Source organism: Colletotrichum lupini, chromosome 7 (assembly GCF_023278565.1).
Source record: "Colletotrichum lupini chromosome 7, complete sequence".
NCBI classification, from domain to species: Eukaryota; Fungi; Ascomycota; class Sordariomycetes; order Glomerellales; family Glomerellaceae; genus Colletotrichum; species Colletotrichum lupini.
Genome location: NC_064680.1, coordinates 510,558 through 528,424, shown reverse-complemented (window position 1 = coordinate 528,424; position 17,867 = coordinate 510,558). Strand labels below are relative to the sequence as shown.

Here is a 17,867-nt window from a genome sequence, read left to right as displayed (position 1 = left end):
GAGCGGCCGGCGAGCGAGCGAGCGGGAGAAGAAGATGAGGCGAACGGGATCTGAAGATGGATAGCAGATACAGATCTGTCCTGACTTCTGGCCAGGCCAAAAACAAAACAACCTCCCAACACCAAACGTTGTCCCAATGTATCCGCCCACCCGGTTGATTCTGTCACATCGTGACATCGTAGATGCATCGTGACAATACGAGCGAGCCTCCTTTCCAACCCCAGCCCGATTCTGGGGGCAATTACTTCCGGTAGTAGATCTGCGGAGGGGGGGCATCATGTCAGTATGGTTGCAATCAGAGAGAATCAAACGTGGGAGTGGGACTTGTTCCTTACCTTTTTGAATTGAAAGTGCAGTTGCAGGATACCCTGCAGGGAGTATAAGATTAGCTCAACGCCATGACAAGGGTGGCTGGTGTCAAGTAATATGACAGAAAAACAGGAGAATACGTCCAGAGGCGCGCGTGTAGGCGGTTGGGCAAGGGGGGGGGGGGGGGGGGGGGGGGGGGGGGGGGGGGGGGGGGGGGGGGGGGGGGGGGGGGGGGGGGGGGGGGGGGAGGGGGGAGGAATGGCGGAGTCGGTGGTCTGGCGGAAAGCGAAGGCTGTCTTCCCCTCGTCTCCTCGTGGACCGCCTATCACGGCATTGGAGAAAGGTCTCATGGAGGGTCGGTTCCTTCGACATGACGGCAGATTGGGGAAACGAGGAAAAGAGAGAAGGGTAAGGGGCACAGTTGTGCGGGCGTTGCTCTTTGCAATCCCCCCCCCCCCCCCCCCCCCTTTGAGTGATTCTTGTGCTCTCCGTGCATATGCACCGCGTCGACTCCGCCACGAGCACTATGAGAAGGGAGAGAGAGGGAGAAACAAGACAAGATGCAGATGAAAAGGGCCACGTGAAGACGGTGTAGAAAACGCCACAAAACATACCTTATCGAAAGAACTTTTGAAGCCGCGATCCTTCTTCGCACTGTAATCCCACTCGCGGTCCACGATTCTGAAGGCAATGTCTTCGTACGGTGGACCTGCGATGAATCGGATGAGGCATGTATCTTCCTCCCCTGCTGCGGCAAAAGACTCCCCCCTTTTTCTGCCGTGTTCTCGAATGATTTTGAAAGTAGGCGCCTTGGTCTTGTCAATGAGTTCGGGATAGAAGATGTTGAACTTGTAGCCCTGGACAACCTTTGGGGGCGGGTTGTCGTGGTCGTAATGTGTCTGGTTGTACTTGTTCCATTCGTAGCCCATCTGAACGCGGTTGAAGTATCTCGGCTTTCGTGGACGGTGCTTGTCAGCCCATTGAGGTTTCGAGCCACTTGCAACGGTCTCTTCTGCCGTGAATATCTCCTCGTCCTCACCAATGCCACGCGCGACCTCACGGTCGTATAGAGCTTTGGTAGCTTGGGAAAAGTCTTCGTTGCCCGTCTGAGCGAATCGAGCAGTTCCCGGGGGCGCACTTGAAACAGGTACCGCCTTTGTTTCTGTCCTGCTTGGTTCAGATGACAGGTTCCTGACTGCTGCAGGGCCCGAAATAGAATCGGCATGGTTGGCTTGGTGGTGGCCCAGTGCCTTTGCCTTTTCCGGATCCTGCAGCTTCAGCAGTGCGGCTTTGCTGTCGTTGATTGCTTCGGACACCTTTCTCAGCTTGGCCTTAGCCTTCCACACCAGCAGACTGCGGAGAAGCTGCTCCCAATAGTCGACATCGATATCGTCGTTGGAGCGGAGCTTTGCCTTGATCTGTGATTCGAGTGCCTCGAGCTGCTCGTACGTCTTGGGGCGCAGGATCTTGTCGACATCTTCGGATACTGTGCTCACGACCCGAGCGTCTGGACCTTGTGGTTTCAGCTTCTGCCGCCTGTCGGCACAGATGGCTTGCAACGACTTCCAGTAGTCGCGATTGCGGTCGTTTTGCTCGAGGGTGTGGTAGGACGTGATGTCAGAATCCAGGTCTCGTAGCTGTGATTCGTCGAGCCCCTGCAGGACCTCCTCGGGAGAGGCCACATTGAGGTGCAAGTCGGCATCGTCGTCGTCGAAGACGTCCCGGTCGTCGTCGATGAAGCGCAGATTGAAGGCCAGAAGATCAATAGGCTTGGCTCGGCCTTCCCGAACTCGAATATCAGCCTTCTTCTTGGCTTGTTTCAGAACGAACTTGTCCTCATCGGCGACAAACTGTCTAGACTGCTCATCCTGCGTCATATAGCTCGAATTGTTGTTCTGACGTGGCCGCGAAGAAGGGGGAGGGTTCGAGGGTTTGGTGATGCGATTATTCGGGTCGCGTCGTGGAGAGGCTATGTCTCTGTCTCTTTCGCGATCTCTGCGGCTGGGTGATCTGCGCCCTGAGAGCATGGCTCTGCGGCTCGGGTCCATGTTTGCTGTCGTTGAGGGATTGGGGGATCGGCGACAACGGTTCTGGTGTCAGGTAGAATACTGTCTTTGTCGTGAAGGTCGTAAGTTGGGGGCGATCTCGTCGTCGCGAGCTGAGCGAGCTGCCTTGCGACAACAGGAAAGAAGGCCGAGGGCTTATCGGGGAACTTGTCTTACGGGGGCCAGCTCTTATCGCCATGTGACGTGATGTTCATGTGTGGGTCCGGCAGATCTCCGGGCACTGTCTTCCGTCCTTACCTCATGTGATACCGAAACACACCGAGATCTACCGATAGCCATCCCTGCTCACCGAGCGTTGGTCCGAGTCGTTCACCTCGAGCCGCACGGGCAGTCCCCGAGAGCCAATCAGATTCGCTTTTTACTTTCTCCGCCTCGCCGTGGATCCCTGAACCAATCGGGCGGGGCAACAGGGCCCCCGCTAAACCAGGGCCTTGGGAGCTGGGATGGCACGCTAGAGCTGATGCACGTCCAGATCTCCCGATTTCAGGAACATGATGACGCACAAGACATCGCGCCGATCGTGAACCTTTCTCCAGCTGGATCATGTCCATAGCCCCTTCCCACAGGCTGAAGAGCTTGATGGGAGGGCCAGACGAAAGTTAGAATCATGCAATATTCAATCAAACAGTTCAGATTCAGTCTTTCGACTGGAAACACCCCAGCTTTCGTCACCTTATGCTCGCCTGTCGCGTCTTGCTCCCCAGCAACGCGCTTCCACCTCTAACTCATTCTTATACTCGTGTTGCGATTGCTACTACTGCCATTTCTCCCTTTGCCTCGCGCTTTAACTCGACTTCCGCCTTGAGCTTTTCTCAACTCTGCAACTCCCGCCTCCTCTGCAGTACTCGACAACCGAGCTCGATCAACCTCACAGCAGCGAATCCTCACTCTCATCCTCGCTACTTCACCACGATGCCGCCCAAGCAGAAGCGCAAGGCGGCGCCGGCGGCGGAGTCCAGCGACTCCGGGAGAAAGAGAACCAAGACGGAGCAGAATGGCGGAGATCCCCTGCGCAAGCCGCACCCGTTCCACGAAGACGCTGAGAAGCATGGAATCGTCCTCCGGAAGTTCTATCCACACGAGATGAGCAACGACCGAGCACGCGCCTACAACGACAACGAACTTCCCAGACCAATCGAGGAGCTCACCTCCGCTCTGGAGCAGACTTCCAAAACGAGAAAGGCAGTCAAGACAAAGAACGCCGTCGTCCATTGGTTCAAGATGGATCTCCGGACAACAGACAACAGATCGCTGTCCCTAGCGAGCGCTAAGGCCAAGGAAGCGGGCGTTCCACTGATCGCCATGTTCATTGTCAGCCCCCAGGACTATGAAGCGCATCTAACGGCCCCCATCCGCATCGATTTTATGCTCAGGACCCTGCATGTTCTGAGGGAGGACCTCGCCAAACTTGACATCCCGCTTTATGTCGAGACCGTTGAAAAACGCAAAAAGATTCCCGAACGGATCGCTGAGCTCATGGATCAATGGGAGGCCAGCCACTTGTTTGCCAATATGGAGTACGAGGTGGACGAGCTCCGCCGAGAGGGGAAGATGGTCCGCATGTTTGCCGACAAGGGCCTCTCGTACGAGGTCCTGCACGATACGTGCGTCGTCCCTCCCGGACTTTTGACCAGCGGGGCAGGCAAACAGTACGCCGTTTATTCACCCTGGTTCCGGGCCTGGGTCCGGCACGTCCACGAGAACTTGGACCTTCTCGAGCTATACGATCCGCCCGCGAAGAACCCATCCAGCGCAAGGGAGAAGTACGGCAAGCTATTTGAAACGGAGATTCCGGAGGAGATTGTAGACCGGAAGCTCGACGACGACCAGAAGAAGCGCTACCGTGCCTTCTTCCCGGCTGGCGAACATGAGGCACGAAGCCGTCTGGAGAAGTTCTGCGAGGAAAAGGTCGGCCAGTATCACAACAAACGCAACATCCCTCACGACGCCGGGACCTCCACCTTGTCAGTGCACCTTGCCAGTGGGACCATCAGTTCGAGGACATGCGTGCGGTACGCTCGGGACCGCAACAAGACCAAGAAGCTGGATGCGGGCAACGAGGGGATACGGGTATGGATCAGCGAGGTGGCATGGCGAGACTTCTACAAGCACGTCTTGGTAAATTGGCCATATGTCTGGTATGTCGGACAACGTTCCCTTTCCGTCCATAATTCGAAAGCCTTGATCACTAACAAGTCCCAACTAGCATGAACAAGCCTTTCAAGCCCGAGTACGCAAACATCGAATGGTCCTACGATATGGACGACTTCAAAGCCTGGAAAGAGGGCAGGACCGGATTCCCCATTGTCGACGCGGCGATGCGCCAGATGGTCCACATGGGCTGGATGCATAACCGATGTCGCATGATCGTCGCCTGCTTCCTCGCAAAGGATCTCCTTATTGACTGGCGCATGGGAGAACGAGTGTTTATGGAAACCCTTATTGATGGCGATTTCGCCTCAAACAATGGCGGCTGGGGTTTCTCTGCCAGTGTCGGCGTAGATCCCCAGCCCTACTTTCGCATTTTCAATCCACTCCTCCAGAGCGAGAAGTTTGATGCTGACGGAGACTATATCCGCAAGTGGGTGCCTGAGTTGAAGGGCATCAAGGGCAAGGCGATCCACGCTCCGTACGACCGCGGTGCGGGCGCCCAGGCGAAGAAAGCAGGCTATCCCGAGCCCATGGTTGAACACAAGGGGTGTCGTGAACGAGCCTTATCGGCGTACAAGGCTGGATTGGGCAGAACCGACTTGTGAGCACTCCTGCTTGGGCCTATGGTCGACCAATTGGTCTTTGTAAGATAGTGTTGCAAGTCTTGGTGGGGTTGGTCTCGACGTTGAGCAAGGTTATGTTACCCCTGAGTGGATAGAAAGCAATACCATAATAGTGTCTGTCGTGACCGAATACCTCTCCTCGAGCATGACACGTCAAAATAGTGCGAATCTCTGGGTGAAGACAAGTCCATCGAACACCTCTCTCGAGACCTTATCATTCGTTCGATTGTTGTTGATGTAACGCGTTCTTCTCGATCAGCCTCTCGAAGCCAGCATTTACGGTCAAGGTTTCGGGACGCAAGCGCGGTCGAATGGGCGTCGTCTCTCTCGAGAAGTGCTTACCAGCAGCAGTAATCATCTGCTTATATTAAACACTTTCTTTACACCGCTCCGATCACCCAAATGAATCCTCATGTCTTTACGCTGAACCTTTGCTGGATGTGTCCATCTTTCGTAACGTTCATACAGCCTCTCGCCTTTTAGACGTCAACCGAGGCCTAAGATGATGTTCGGACAAGAAGGTCCTTGGGTCGCACAGATCTACGACAGTCTCGGCAGTCATGTTCCGTCACCTGCATCTGGCATTGGCTACAGCCGTTGGTCAACAGTTGTTGGTGAAGTGGCTGCCGGCGTCGACGCCAAGATGCCAAGCCGTGAACTCTCCGAACGCTCAACCTGCGGGTTACCCAAGTCAACGCAAGACTCGTGACCACAAAGCGTATATTGACGACTTCCAAGTCAGCTTGACAATACCTAGAGCTGCTATTGCGAAACAGAATGTATGTATGTGAGTGACCCAGTTTCGCGAAGGCACTGGGACGCAGCGACGAGCCGTGGCGGGAGCATCCAACGGCGGGACCCGGGCCTTCTTACCCCTTGCGCCTACTCTCAACTTCATTTCAGTCGAATTCGTCACTGGTGGGATCGTGAACAAGGATTCATCACATTTCGCGGTACCGAAAAATGCTCGAGTCGTAGTCATGTGCTGTAAAGTGCGTTCCGATGGCCCGATGCAACCTCGGAGGCAGCTACTCCGGCTCGACCGCCCACCAAAGACCACGACTTTTCCGACATCGCAGGTCCCGTTCTTCCATTCCTGGAAATGAAACACACTCTCATTGGTCCCACGTAGTCGCATTTCTTCGAGGTCACCTGCCCCTTCTCCGGATTGTGTGATTCCAGTGAGCCGGTCCGACGTTGCTGTCGTCCTCACCACGAGTCTATGGCACCTGCGGCTCTAGGAATGCCGGCCCCCAAGGGGAAACAGACTAGGGTACCTAGTCTAGATCGTTCCCTTCACGGAGTCTAGAGCCGGTGATATAAGGCAAATTCGCAAAAGGCAACATTGAGATTACCCCTGTGAGAACGGTAGCGAGTCGGGCGGGACATGCGACCCCACGGGGGCTCCCAACTTTGATGGTGAAAGAGGGAAGGTGCCACGGAGTAGAGGGTTCCATGAGCCGACGAAAATAAGAATATGGGCTAAAGGAAGCTTGGGAGGTGACATGCTGCTCTAAAGCCTGGCTTATAAGAAGACAGCCAAGGATATGTGCCGAGACATACTTCCTATTTGCTTCTTCATCCAGATACCCAAGAGTCGTAAAGAGTCTACGCAACTCTCACTCATCATGAAGTACCTCGCATCTCTCGGAGCCCTCATCGGCGCCGTCGCTGCACAAGCGCCGTTGTACGGCCAATGCGGGGGGCAAGGTTGGAACGGCGCGACGACATGTGTCAGCGGCTCAGTATGCACTGCTACGAACCAATGGTACAGCCAGTGTCTTCCCGGAACGGCCGCGCCTTCGGTCACAACGACGCTCGTCACGAAGACGACTTCCACGGCCAAATCCACCGCCACAGCAACCTCTCCACCTGCCAACTCTCTCGGCTGGAAGTGGTTCGGTGTCAACGAGGCCGGTGGTGAATTTGGAGAGAAGACGCTGCCTGGTGTTTGGGGCACGGATTTCATCTTCCCTGACACATCTACCATTACTGTGAGTTTCCGAGAGTTCAGTCTAGGTAATGGGACTTGAAACTTACACTTGTTTAGACTCTTCGAGGCCAGGGTTACAACACATTCCGTGTCCAGTTTAAGATGGGGCGCATGACTCCAAACTCCCTGACGGCAGGCTTCAACACTGCATACTTGGCAAACTTCACAACCGTTATCAACCATATTACCTCAAGCGGAGGCTGGGCTGTCTTGGACCCCCACAACTACGGACGGTTCTACGACAACATCATCACTGATACTGGTGCTTTCCAAACGTGGTGGAAGAACTTTGCCACCCAGTTCAAGAATAATGATCACGTCATCTTTGATACGAACAACGAGTATAACACTATGGACCAGACACTTGTACTCAACCTGAACCAGGCCGCTATCAACGGTATCCGCGCAGCAGGAGCAACCCAGTATATCTTCGTCGAAGGAAATCAGTGGTCTGGCGCCTGGTCGTGGGTGACAGTCAACGATAACATGAAGGCCCTCACCGACCCGTTGAACAAGATTGTTTACGAAATGCATCAGTACCTCGACTCAGACAGCTCCGGTACATCGGCAACGTGTGTTTCTGCAACTATTGGCGTTGAAAGACTCACTGCTGCCACTAATTGGCTGCGCGAGAATGGTAAGGTTGGTATCTTGGGCGAGTTCGCCGGCGGAGCCAACCCCCAATGCCAGGCCGCCGTCAAGGGCATGCTTGACTACCTCAAGGCCAACTCAGAATGGAAAGGAGGGGTCTGGTGGTCCGGGGGAAAGTGGTGGAATGATTATATGTATAGCTTCGAACCTCCCTCTGGCACGGGTTACACGTACTACAACTCCTTGTTGAAGGGGTATGTTGCGTGAGGCGGTTGGAGATGCGGTACAGCCTTGCGTACTGTGTAACACAAGGAAGGTGCTCTGGGGACGTCTGAAATAGCTATAAGGTCATGCTTATACCTGAAATCTGCTGTACATATTCACTTCGTATATATGATTCGATTCTCACCCAGACATGACAAACGTCAACTTGAAGCTCGGAAACTAGAGGTTTGTCCTGATCATCAGCCATGAGGAGACTTGAAATGTTGAACAGAAGGAAGAGATTTGAAAGATATGAGTTGTGTTGTTGAAGAGTTTGACGCGGTGGATGCTAAACTATCACCGCACCATCGGGGGCCCTCCGGGTGAGGAGCCGGTATCTCGGCCCCACTCTTACCGAGAAAGTGGATCACACCCGGACCAATCCGGCATGGACATTTTTCTGCCTTACACGTACCTTCAGCGATATTGAAACAAGACGCAATTCGATTTTATAATTCAATCTGATCGTTGAGGCTTTTATCTAACAATTGAGACTTCAATCTCATCGTCGAGAGTAAAGCCATCAGGATAGAAAGGAAGTAGTACAATGCCTTGCCGACTCGCGGTCCCTTCGTCAGGTAGCTACAGGTGGATAGACAAATGGCCTGACACCCAGCACATCCCGGGAGGTTATTCCTAGTGTCACTTCGACCTCTATCACTGCCCGAATCTCGGTATCTATCTTTGTTATCGCCATCATCTCTACCATTACTCGTGTTCGCCTTTTTCTTTTGAATATCCTCTATCGAATACTTTCGAAGTGTTGGAATATGATATTGGTAGTGAAGGTAATGGCAAGAGTGAAGAGGACGTTCTGCTGTGGATCGACCTCTATGTAATTTTTTCAACGGTGAAAACTTCACGGGAAGTCCAGTCACCAAGCAATCACCTTCAATTCTCCAGCAACAGCCCCAAGACCACCATCTTCATCGGCGCTCAGTCTAAAATCAGCCTATCTATGGCGTCCCGCCAAATGCTCCTAGGCATGGTAATTAGGCATGTCATTGGGCATGCCCTAGTGTAATTAGCGCGCTACCAGTTCATGGCGTTTAGCTGACATCTGTAACTCCGTCTCGTAGAAAGCTCTCGGCTTGATCAAGGGTCTGCCATTCTGCTTATCAAACCACGATGTTGCTTTTGAAGAGAACTAGTGGGCAAGTTGACCTCCTGGGCCACCAGTCGTCAAAGTCATCTGCAGGCACATCACGTATCGCTTGAAAAAGAAGTGCTGGAAGTTTTCTGCATGTGACAAAATGGGAAATCTGAGGCCACTGTACGTGATTGCTTACGAGGATATCAAGATTGGGCTAGCGAAGTAGATCATCACTGATACTAGTATATCATAGTCTTAAAGGGATGATTCATGTCTTCTATAGTCTTCATTCACACCTGAAGTCCTGAATGCTGCAAAGATCACCCAGGTACCTTTTGCCGATGTTCGAATCCAGACTGTGGCATCAATCTTGTAGAACTTTCAATTCTCTAGCTTCTGACTTTGAGAGGATCATGTGGAGCTAGCACTTCACCAAGTAATTTCCTGGCCGGTAATGACGTTGATAAACTTGCCCGACGTACTTTCGCGGGTTGCGTTGTCGATCTATCAATATCTCAGTCAGCCAACCTAATTCCCAATTACTTGAAGAGAATCAGGAGACATCGGAACAACTTACCAAGTCTATCGTCTTCGAAGTACTCTCTTCAATCGTATGCGGTGCTTCTTTAAGCCCCATGATGCGCGCACCGATGTTGCCCATCTCCGTCTGAACATGGCTACGCCTTAGGTCAGCATGTTTTCTCGACAACTGTCAGCTCCAGAAGCTGCTTACCCAGGGTGAATGGCAAATGTGACCAGAGAAGGGTTGCCGGCATGAATTGCTCTGCCATGAGCGAGTTGTAAGCGATCTAATTCCGGAGCTTGTCCACCATCTGACTTTGCCTAATCACTTACACGGTGAACCAATCCTGAGCGGCCTTAGACACGCCATAAGCACCAGCATAGAACGCCATGTACTTCTCGCAATTGGTGATGGAGCCAGCACCGCTCGACACCGAAACCCACTTCGGCGAAGTGGACTTGTCGAGAAGTGGCTTGAAAGCCTGGAAGAGACGAATGGGACCCAGAGTGTTGACCTGCAGGGTGTACTCTACTGTTTCGATTTCCGCGGTGTCCAGCTTCTTGGGTGGCATGGGGCCCATACCAGCGTTGGCGATGATGAGGTCTACATGTTCAATTCCAGCTGCTTCGACATCCTTGAACGCCTGCAGAGGATCGGTCGATGAAATACTGTCGATGCCGACGAGGAGAAGGCGGGAGCCTTCGGCTTTGGGAAGTTTGTCCAAGTCTTGGGATGCTTGAGCTTTGGTATCCCGCACGCTACCGATGATTGTATGCTTCGGTCGAGCAAGGTACTTTTGCAGAAGTCCCTTCCCGATGCCTGGCGCGCCATTAGGTTCGGGACGTCATTACCTCAACTTGATTGAGAAACAGCATCAAGACAAGAAAGAGAGCCCACCTTTATTGACTCCAGTGATGAGCACAACAGTTGAGGTAGACATTTCCTAGTCTTTTCAAATCTCAGAAGATTCAGGTAAATATGTCTCGAAGTAAAGAGTATTCAGGTTGGAAGCAGCGAGAGTGCAGGCAAAAGGGGTGTTTGGCATAAGTCGACCCACCCCCTTTTGGCCACCCCCCCCTTTTGGCCACCCTATTAAAACATAGTATCAAAACATCGCTACTAACTATACTCAATTAATTAACTATCTTCTACTACTATAATAATATAGTTATTATTCTCCCTAGGTAATTCGACCCTTACGAGTCGACTAGGACTAACTAGACGGTCGCTAGAGTCCTCCTAAGCTCTCTATATATCCTAGATATTCGCGAACTTAGTATTTAGGTCTATTAGTATACTCTTCTTTTTCTATAGCCTTAATTAGTTAACTTTAGCTTTTAGAACTCGAATATAGTACTAAGATGCTACTAGATAGTAGGCCTACTCGCTAAATACCTTTTTTATTTTTTTAAATAGTAGTCGTTAAGTATTATAGTCTAGACTAAGCTCTATAAATAACTTTAACTAATCGTAGAGCTCGCTAGCCTTCCTAGGTATTAACTAGTTAATAATAAACGCTACTAATACCTAGTTAATAGCTTTTTTAGTATTACTAGTTACTTACCTAGCATCTGCGGTCTTTTTAGTTAGTATAACTAGGTTAGGTAGGACTATTAAATTAGTAAATAGTCTAGTTATATTAGGGGGATATAGTCTAGTTACTTTTTACCTACTTCGTATATTTAACAACGTTAGACTAGCTAAACGAGCTTTTTAATAATAGCTTAAGAAGTACCGCTTTCTAACGATAATAGAATTATTTACTATATCCTCCTTACTAAGCTCCTTTTTATACTTAGACTTAATAAGTCTAAAGATAGCTATATCTAACGGCTAGAGGATATGGGAAGTGTATAGTAATAAGAATAATAAGTAGACGTTATTTCTATAGTATTCCTATATAAATTCTATCGTCGTATAACTCCTATAGCTATTTAGAACTAATAGTCGAGGCTTATTAAGTATGCTAAGCCCCCTAAGGGGGGGGGGTCTTAGTCTATAATAAGAACACTGTTTTTAACTACTTAAGGGTAGTCTTATTAGTTATCTAGCTATTATCTATTATTATAAACTCCTAATTAGTATAAGGGTTAAGTTTAAGTAGAAACTACTATTATTATACCGACTTTCCCTTATATATAACTAGTGGTTTAATAGCTCGACTATTAGCAAAGATATACTTAATTATAAATACCTAAGTACGCGAACTAGGCTCTTTTTTTCGCACTACTATAGTCTTTACTTTGCTTAAAACTAGGCTATTAAATCCCTTGCCCTCTAAGATACTAGTCTTATTTATATTATACCTATTGGCCTATTTATCGGATTGGAAGTCTAATTCGACCGCGGCATATAGCCGACTACGCAGGGGCTAATTAGGGGCCCTATTTACGATTATTATAGCTAGCCTAACCTACGGTTAGAACCTCCTTTTTATACCTACGCAGATATTTATATAGTTTAATTAATCTCTTCGTTAACTACGGTTCGAACTAACTACCCTATAATAGGGATACTAATACTAATTAGTAGTTAAATTTTATTATCGCAGATCGGTAAGGTATCTTATTACGTAGAAGAGACGACCTTTTAATACCGCACGGGATAGGAGATTCGTATTAATTAACCTTATAGAAGTAGACGAAAAAGGGGGCAATTCTTAAATACCGTACGGAATCGAGCAATCGTAGCCCTTTATTACTTACGAAAGGTCGACGTCTATTACGTTAAACTACGTTAATTAACGGAACTACTTAAGCAACTAGTTTTTTACCGTCGCCTTAAGTAGCCTTTTTACTAAATAACTTTTCCGCAGCCGGCCTACGATTAGAAATTAACTAGCTAAATCGGTAAAAGGAATTCCCCGTACGACGACTATCCGCCTAATTAATTAGCGTAACGAACGGGCTTAATAATATAGTATAAAAGAGTATTACGTAATTAAAAAAGGGGATCTCTAAATATAGATATTCTTACTTAGCGACGAAGGTGACCCTATAGGAGTTATTAAGCTAAGAGATCTACGGTATATAGAAAAGTCTATTATTACGGGGATTTTATAAGTACGCCCTTAAGCCCGCGATCTAAACAACCTCTTCGTAGCTCTCTTAACTACCCCCCGGGTATTACTTAAGAATATAATATAGGGGACGGTCTAACGAGGGAGGAGGGGATTTAGGGGTCCTAATAGTATCGAGTTAAGAGTATTACGGATCTTAGAGATTAACCTAGGAAGAAGGCAGCTACCCTAAAGTAGTCCTACGACCTCCCGTTAGAGTTATTATTAGCTTAAGAAAAGGCTAAAAAGACGAGGATCTAAGGGAAAAGAAAAGAATCCTTTAGAGGGCCGCTAAAGGGCTTTTTTTTATATTAGTTTATAGCATAAGATTACTAATTTTAAAAAATCGGTAACTAGTAAAGATCCTAAGACTAATTATTATATCTTACTACGGTAATATAAACGTCTACCGCTACTATTATTAAAAAGAACTACTAGAACCTACCTTTTTATACTAAATAAAAAAGAGGATCTTAGTAAGTACGATAGCTAGCGATTTAGAAAGGTAGTAGTAATTATTAGAAATAATAGAAACGAGAGTAATAGCGAGACGGCGAGAGGAAGCGGGAATCTCTTAGACCCCGATAAATTCGTTAGGTAGTAAAAGCACGGATTTACTACGACCGGCGCGCGGATTAAATATATCCCTATTAAGATTAAACACGCTAGCGATTACTAATATAGGCATAAGCTAGAGCACGACCCTTAGTAAGTTAGGGTAAAAAAAAAGAGGACGAAACCCGATCTTAAATAGAATTCTAATCCCTTATAAGTAGGTAAATATTAACCCGGACTATTAGGGGACGTAGATATATAGAATCGCAGATTAGCCTAACGGCGAGTAAATTAACGCGGTATTAATCTATTTAACTAAGGTCTATAAGAAAAAGGGGCTATAGGGGCAACCCCTATTTTACGAGATCGCAAACGACCTTAGCTATTAACTAGACAAATAGTTCGCAAGCGCAAGCCTAGGAATTACGAAAGTAGTTAATAGATTCTTTTATAAGCGAGGGGTACTATTAGCGCAATTATAATCGCGAGAACCTTACGAAATCCTAGTAGCGACGATTATAGAAAAAGAATTCGTAATATAAACCTAGGCATAAGTTAATAGGGCGTATAATCGCTTTAACGAATTTAGAAAAAGGGTAAACGACCTAGATTTCCTTTTTATAATTACTAACGGCAATCTATCGTTATAAAAGGATATATAGAGGCAAAATATAGTACTAAAAGTACGATAATCGATAATTCTACCTATTTCGATCTATAGCTCGTCGCCGCTACTAATACGAAATTCGGTACTAATCGGCTAGTAAGAAAGGAGGTAGACTACCCGAAGTTATTAATAGTACGCAGCGACGTAGGGATCGTATATAGATACCGAAAATCTAATAGTAAATACGAGGTAATTTATAGACCTCAAAAAGATTTTCCTAAAAAAGAAATTATACTCTGGGGGGAAGTATGAGGTCTTATAAGAAACCCTAACGATGTTTTATAATTACTACGAAAAAGTTAAAATTAGGGAATACTAGTACTATTTAGTAGTTAATATCGTACTCGTAAGCAAAGCCTCTAATTATTATTACGAAGCGGTATATAATCTTAATCGAAACGACTTTTTTAGTATAATTAACGTAATCCGAAGCCGCTTCGAGACCTATAATAAGAACCTAGAGCTCCTATCTAAGCTATGAGCAATTTCTTTCGTATCTATAGCTAGGATAATAAAGGGCAAATCGCGAATAGAAATCCTTAAAGAGCTTATCGATCGAATTAATAAGCTAGCGAAAACCTAGCTAAATAAGGGGACTAACGAGCGGAAAGTCGGATATTTTTATACCGTAGTTTAGCGCGTTTTAGAAGCGAAAATAACTCTATACTAAGTACCCGAAGACTACGAGACGCTCTGCTCAAGGCTAAGATCTAGCTTTAATATTAAAATAAGAATGCCGCGCTAAACCTATTTCTAAGCGTACGACGGCCCTTATTAGTAATATTAGGTCGACTGAACGTATAATAGGAAAAGAAAGGAAGCTAGGTACGGTAATTACTAATAGGGAATCCTAGATTCGTTAAATAGGTAGAGATTTAACTTGCGAGTAAGGTAATAAAAGAAGTAGTGTTTTATTTATAAAAAGGATAAATATTAGTTAAGTAACTACTCTAAGGAAGAGCGTGCTAAATTATACGAATAATATAGAAAATCGAGGGTAGTAGATAGCAAAACTAGCCCTTATCGATTTAACTAATTCCTCGTTATATATAAGGGCAGATCCGGGGGCACGGAACCTAGCGAAAGTAGCTAATTTAGCGGCCTAAAGTACCCGTACCCTATAGGAGATTCGGAAGATAAGGAAGATCTTACCCCCTATACTAACGAATTAAATTACGACGAAGTCGATAATATTAACTACTCTTTCTTCGCCCCGTTAGCCTCGGGAGGATATACGAGGCTAAACGAAAAAAAGGTAATAAAAGCCCTTAATAAGCAGGCTTTTATTTATAGATAGTAAGGGAAGGTCCCTTAAATAATAAATACGGAGGTAGGTAAAAGGACGAATCTAATAGCGCAGAATTCTACTCTCTTAATATCTAAAGAAAAGAGATAGGGTGCTAAGCAATTCTAGGGGTAGCTAGAGGGGTCCTTTTTATACTACCCAGATTACTTAAATACTAAGCTTATATAAGTATTCTATACGAACGAAAGGTACGGCCTAGATAATTTCTATAGGATTATCCTAGATACTAGGGTATCGTAATAGTTAATAAGAGGAAAAGGGTAATTCTAAGCGCTATAGAAAATCGTATTAGTAATGCTTAATACGTCGATAGCGGGTATTACGAGGATTAGCTTCGGCCTAGGTAAGGAAATCGTTACCCTAGGTACGGTAAAAGTAAAGACGTACTTCGGAACGATAACTTTCTATATCCTACCCGTTAATACCCCATTTCTCCTATATTTAAAAGATATAGATCGACTAAGTATTATATTCGATAATACGAGGAACAGAATCTCTAGCCGTAAGTACTTCGAAATAGTCGAACGACGATAGGGGTACGCGTTTATAAGGCTTATTAATAATACGAAGTCGATTAATTACTTAATAAAAAGTAAGCTTAGATAACTATACTAGAGATTTAGCTACCTATCGGTCGCGAGGCTATATAACCTCTTAAAGTATTTAAATAATAATAATATCGAAATAGGGGCGCTAGAGTAGTTAACGAAAGTATATTACTAATACTAAATAAATGCGCAGAGCCCACGCAGATTTAAATTCAAATTGCGTAATAAGCTTAACTTTAATTAGGAGATCGTTATCGATATTTTCTATTTAAATAGTCGACCGGTCCTATATATAATCGACGAGGCTATATTATTTTAAGTAGGGCAATTCCTGCGGGATTTATAAGTAAAAATAGTATAGGTAGCTCTATAAAAAAGCTAGATCGATATATACTAGGGACCGCTAGACGGTATTAGAACCGACGCTAGTACTAGTTTTAAGTTAGTAGAATTTAAAGAAAATGCGACGGCCTACGGTATATAGTTAAAAGTCGTGCCCGTTAAAGCATACTATAGTATTAGAAAGGTAAAAAGGGCGCACTAGTAGTTAAAAAGAGCGTTTAAAATTATTAAAAAGGAAAATCCCGATTCTGACGACGACGAATACCTCTAGACGGTACTTAAATGCTATAACGATACTATAGGGCCTAACGGGCTTATACCGACGCTTCTAGTATTTAGAGCATATTTAAAAACGACCTTAGCCTTGCTACCGTTACTAAATATAAGCTAGCGAGCTTAAGTAGTTAAAAAAGTAATGCGGGTACTATGCGAAGTAAGTATAAAAAAGTAAGTTAATAAGGTAATTACTACGCGTAATAGGCCCGATATAGGGGTTAATTTAAATATACCCTTAAATTCGGATATATAAGTATAGCGCGAAATTACTTAATAATAGGCTAGGCTATATAAATTAATTTCCGTTAATAAGCGTTCTTACGTAGTCGCGAGAGATCGCGACTAGCTACTCGAGGTATTAATTACGGTAGTTAAACTATATTATATAGATCCTTTCGAGGTGATTTCTAGCCTATAAAAAGAAGAAGAGCTAGGGGAAGCTATATAACCCGTAGCAGAGGCATAGGAAATTATCCTCGACGAAATCGTTATAGTAGTACTAATAGACGACGAGGAAGAGGAAATTGCTAAAAGGGCACTAATACGTCGCGGGAGACTACGATAGTAAGCACTAACGCGGTAATTTATTACTAGCGACGAGGTAATTAATACCTTTTATATAGTAAAAGAGAAAGCCGATTTCGAGCTAGTAATTAAATTACGTAAAGAAGGCGTAATTATAACTATTAAAAAGCCGTATAAGGGATTAGATCTTATCGAAGTAGATACTCTGCGCGATCGAGGGGTCTATTAATTTATCCTTTACGATCTAGAAAAGTATATAAACCTCTATATATTTAAATCGCGAATAGTTCGTAAAATTAAAAGAAAAGGAATACCCTAACCGTACAAGAAGTCTAGATACGTAATTTAGGGGTACGGCGACGTTAAAAAGGCGACGCTACTTATATAATCGCTTACTATATAGCGCTATAGCTAACGATTAATAATAGTACTAATAGTATTACTACGGAAAAAGGGATATAAGATTTAGAGCCGTAATATTACCTAGGTATATACCCAATCGGCCATAGGGCTCATAAGGAAAATCCTAGCCTATTTACTAAAGGAAATAGCTAGTAAGTACCTAAAAAGCACGATTATTAAAGTGCTTAAGCTACTATATAGGCTCGCAGAATCGGGTACCTATTAGTAGGCTACTTATTACGATTTTTATATTAATTAATTATTAATAGTTACCTCTACGTACGACCCGTGCCTACTAGTCGTAGAGCACGAAGGCGACTAATTTAGGATCGTTAGAATGCAGACCGACGATATATTAGGCCTATCCAATATTAACTTTATAAAAAAAGAGGATAAGGAGCTCTAAAAAGCGGGCTTCGTAACGAAGCTAAAAGAGGTCCTTATAATAAACACCCCCCTAGTATTTAACGGCGGGATTCTTATAATTAAAAAGGAAACCGTCGTTTTTTAGTAAAAGGGGTAGGGTAAGAAGATTAACCTCGTTAACCCGAACGTAACTAATATTAAAAAGTAGT

The 17,867-nt window shown here is 45.9% G+C and overlaps 4 protein-coding genes across 4 annotated transcripts; 2 read left to right on the top strand and 2 right to left on the bottom strand.

Moving 5' to 3' along the window:
* Positions 1-241: 241 nt before the first annotated feature.
* Positions 242-2,357, bottom strand: CLUP02_13199 (uncharacterized protein; the record flags this gene model as incomplete). Its single annotated transcript, XM_049292142.1, has 3 exons — positions 242-259; positions 336-368; positions 924-2,357. The coding sequence occupies 3 exons, from the start codon at positions 2,355-2,357 to the stop codon at positions 242-244; spliced, it is 1,485 nt and encodes a 494-aa protein (XP_049149288.1).
* A 478-nt stretch (positions 2,358-2,835) lies between these two features.
* CLUP02_13198 (DNA photolyase) lies at positions 2,836-5,131 on the top strand (the record flags this gene model as incomplete). The annotated part of the gene is made up of 3 exons (XM_049292141.1): positions 2,836-2,920; positions 3,004-4,513; positions 4,582-5,131. The coding sequence occupies 3 exons, from the start codon at positions 2,836-2,838 to the stop codon at positions 5,129-5,131; spliced, it is 2,145 nt and encodes a 714-aa protein (XP_049149287.1).
* Positions 5,132-6,777: 1,646 nt separating this feature from the next.
* On the top strand, positions 6,778-8,000 carry CLUP02_13197 (cellulase; the record flags this gene model as incomplete). Its single annotated transcript, XM_049292140.1, has 2 exons — positions 6,778-7,143; positions 7,200-8,000. The coding sequence occupies 2 exons, from the start codon at positions 6,778-6,780 to the stop codon at positions 7,998-8,000; spliced, it is 1,167 nt and encodes a 388-aa protein (XP_049149286.1).
* Positions 8,001-9,519: 1,519 nt separating this feature from the next.
* CLUP02_13196 (aflatoxin biosynthesis ketoreductase nor-1) lies at positions 9,520-10,553 on the bottom strand (the record flags this gene model as incomplete). The annotated part of the gene is made up of 5 exons (XM_049292139.1): positions 9,520-9,594; positions 9,668-9,767; positions 9,824-9,874; positions 9,946-10,432; positions 10,511-10,553. 5 exons carry the CDS (start codon positions 10,551-10,553, stop codon positions 9,520-9,522), a joined length of 756 nt encoding a protein of 251 aa, XP_049149285.1.
* Positions 10,554-17,867: the final 7,314 nt, after the last annotated feature.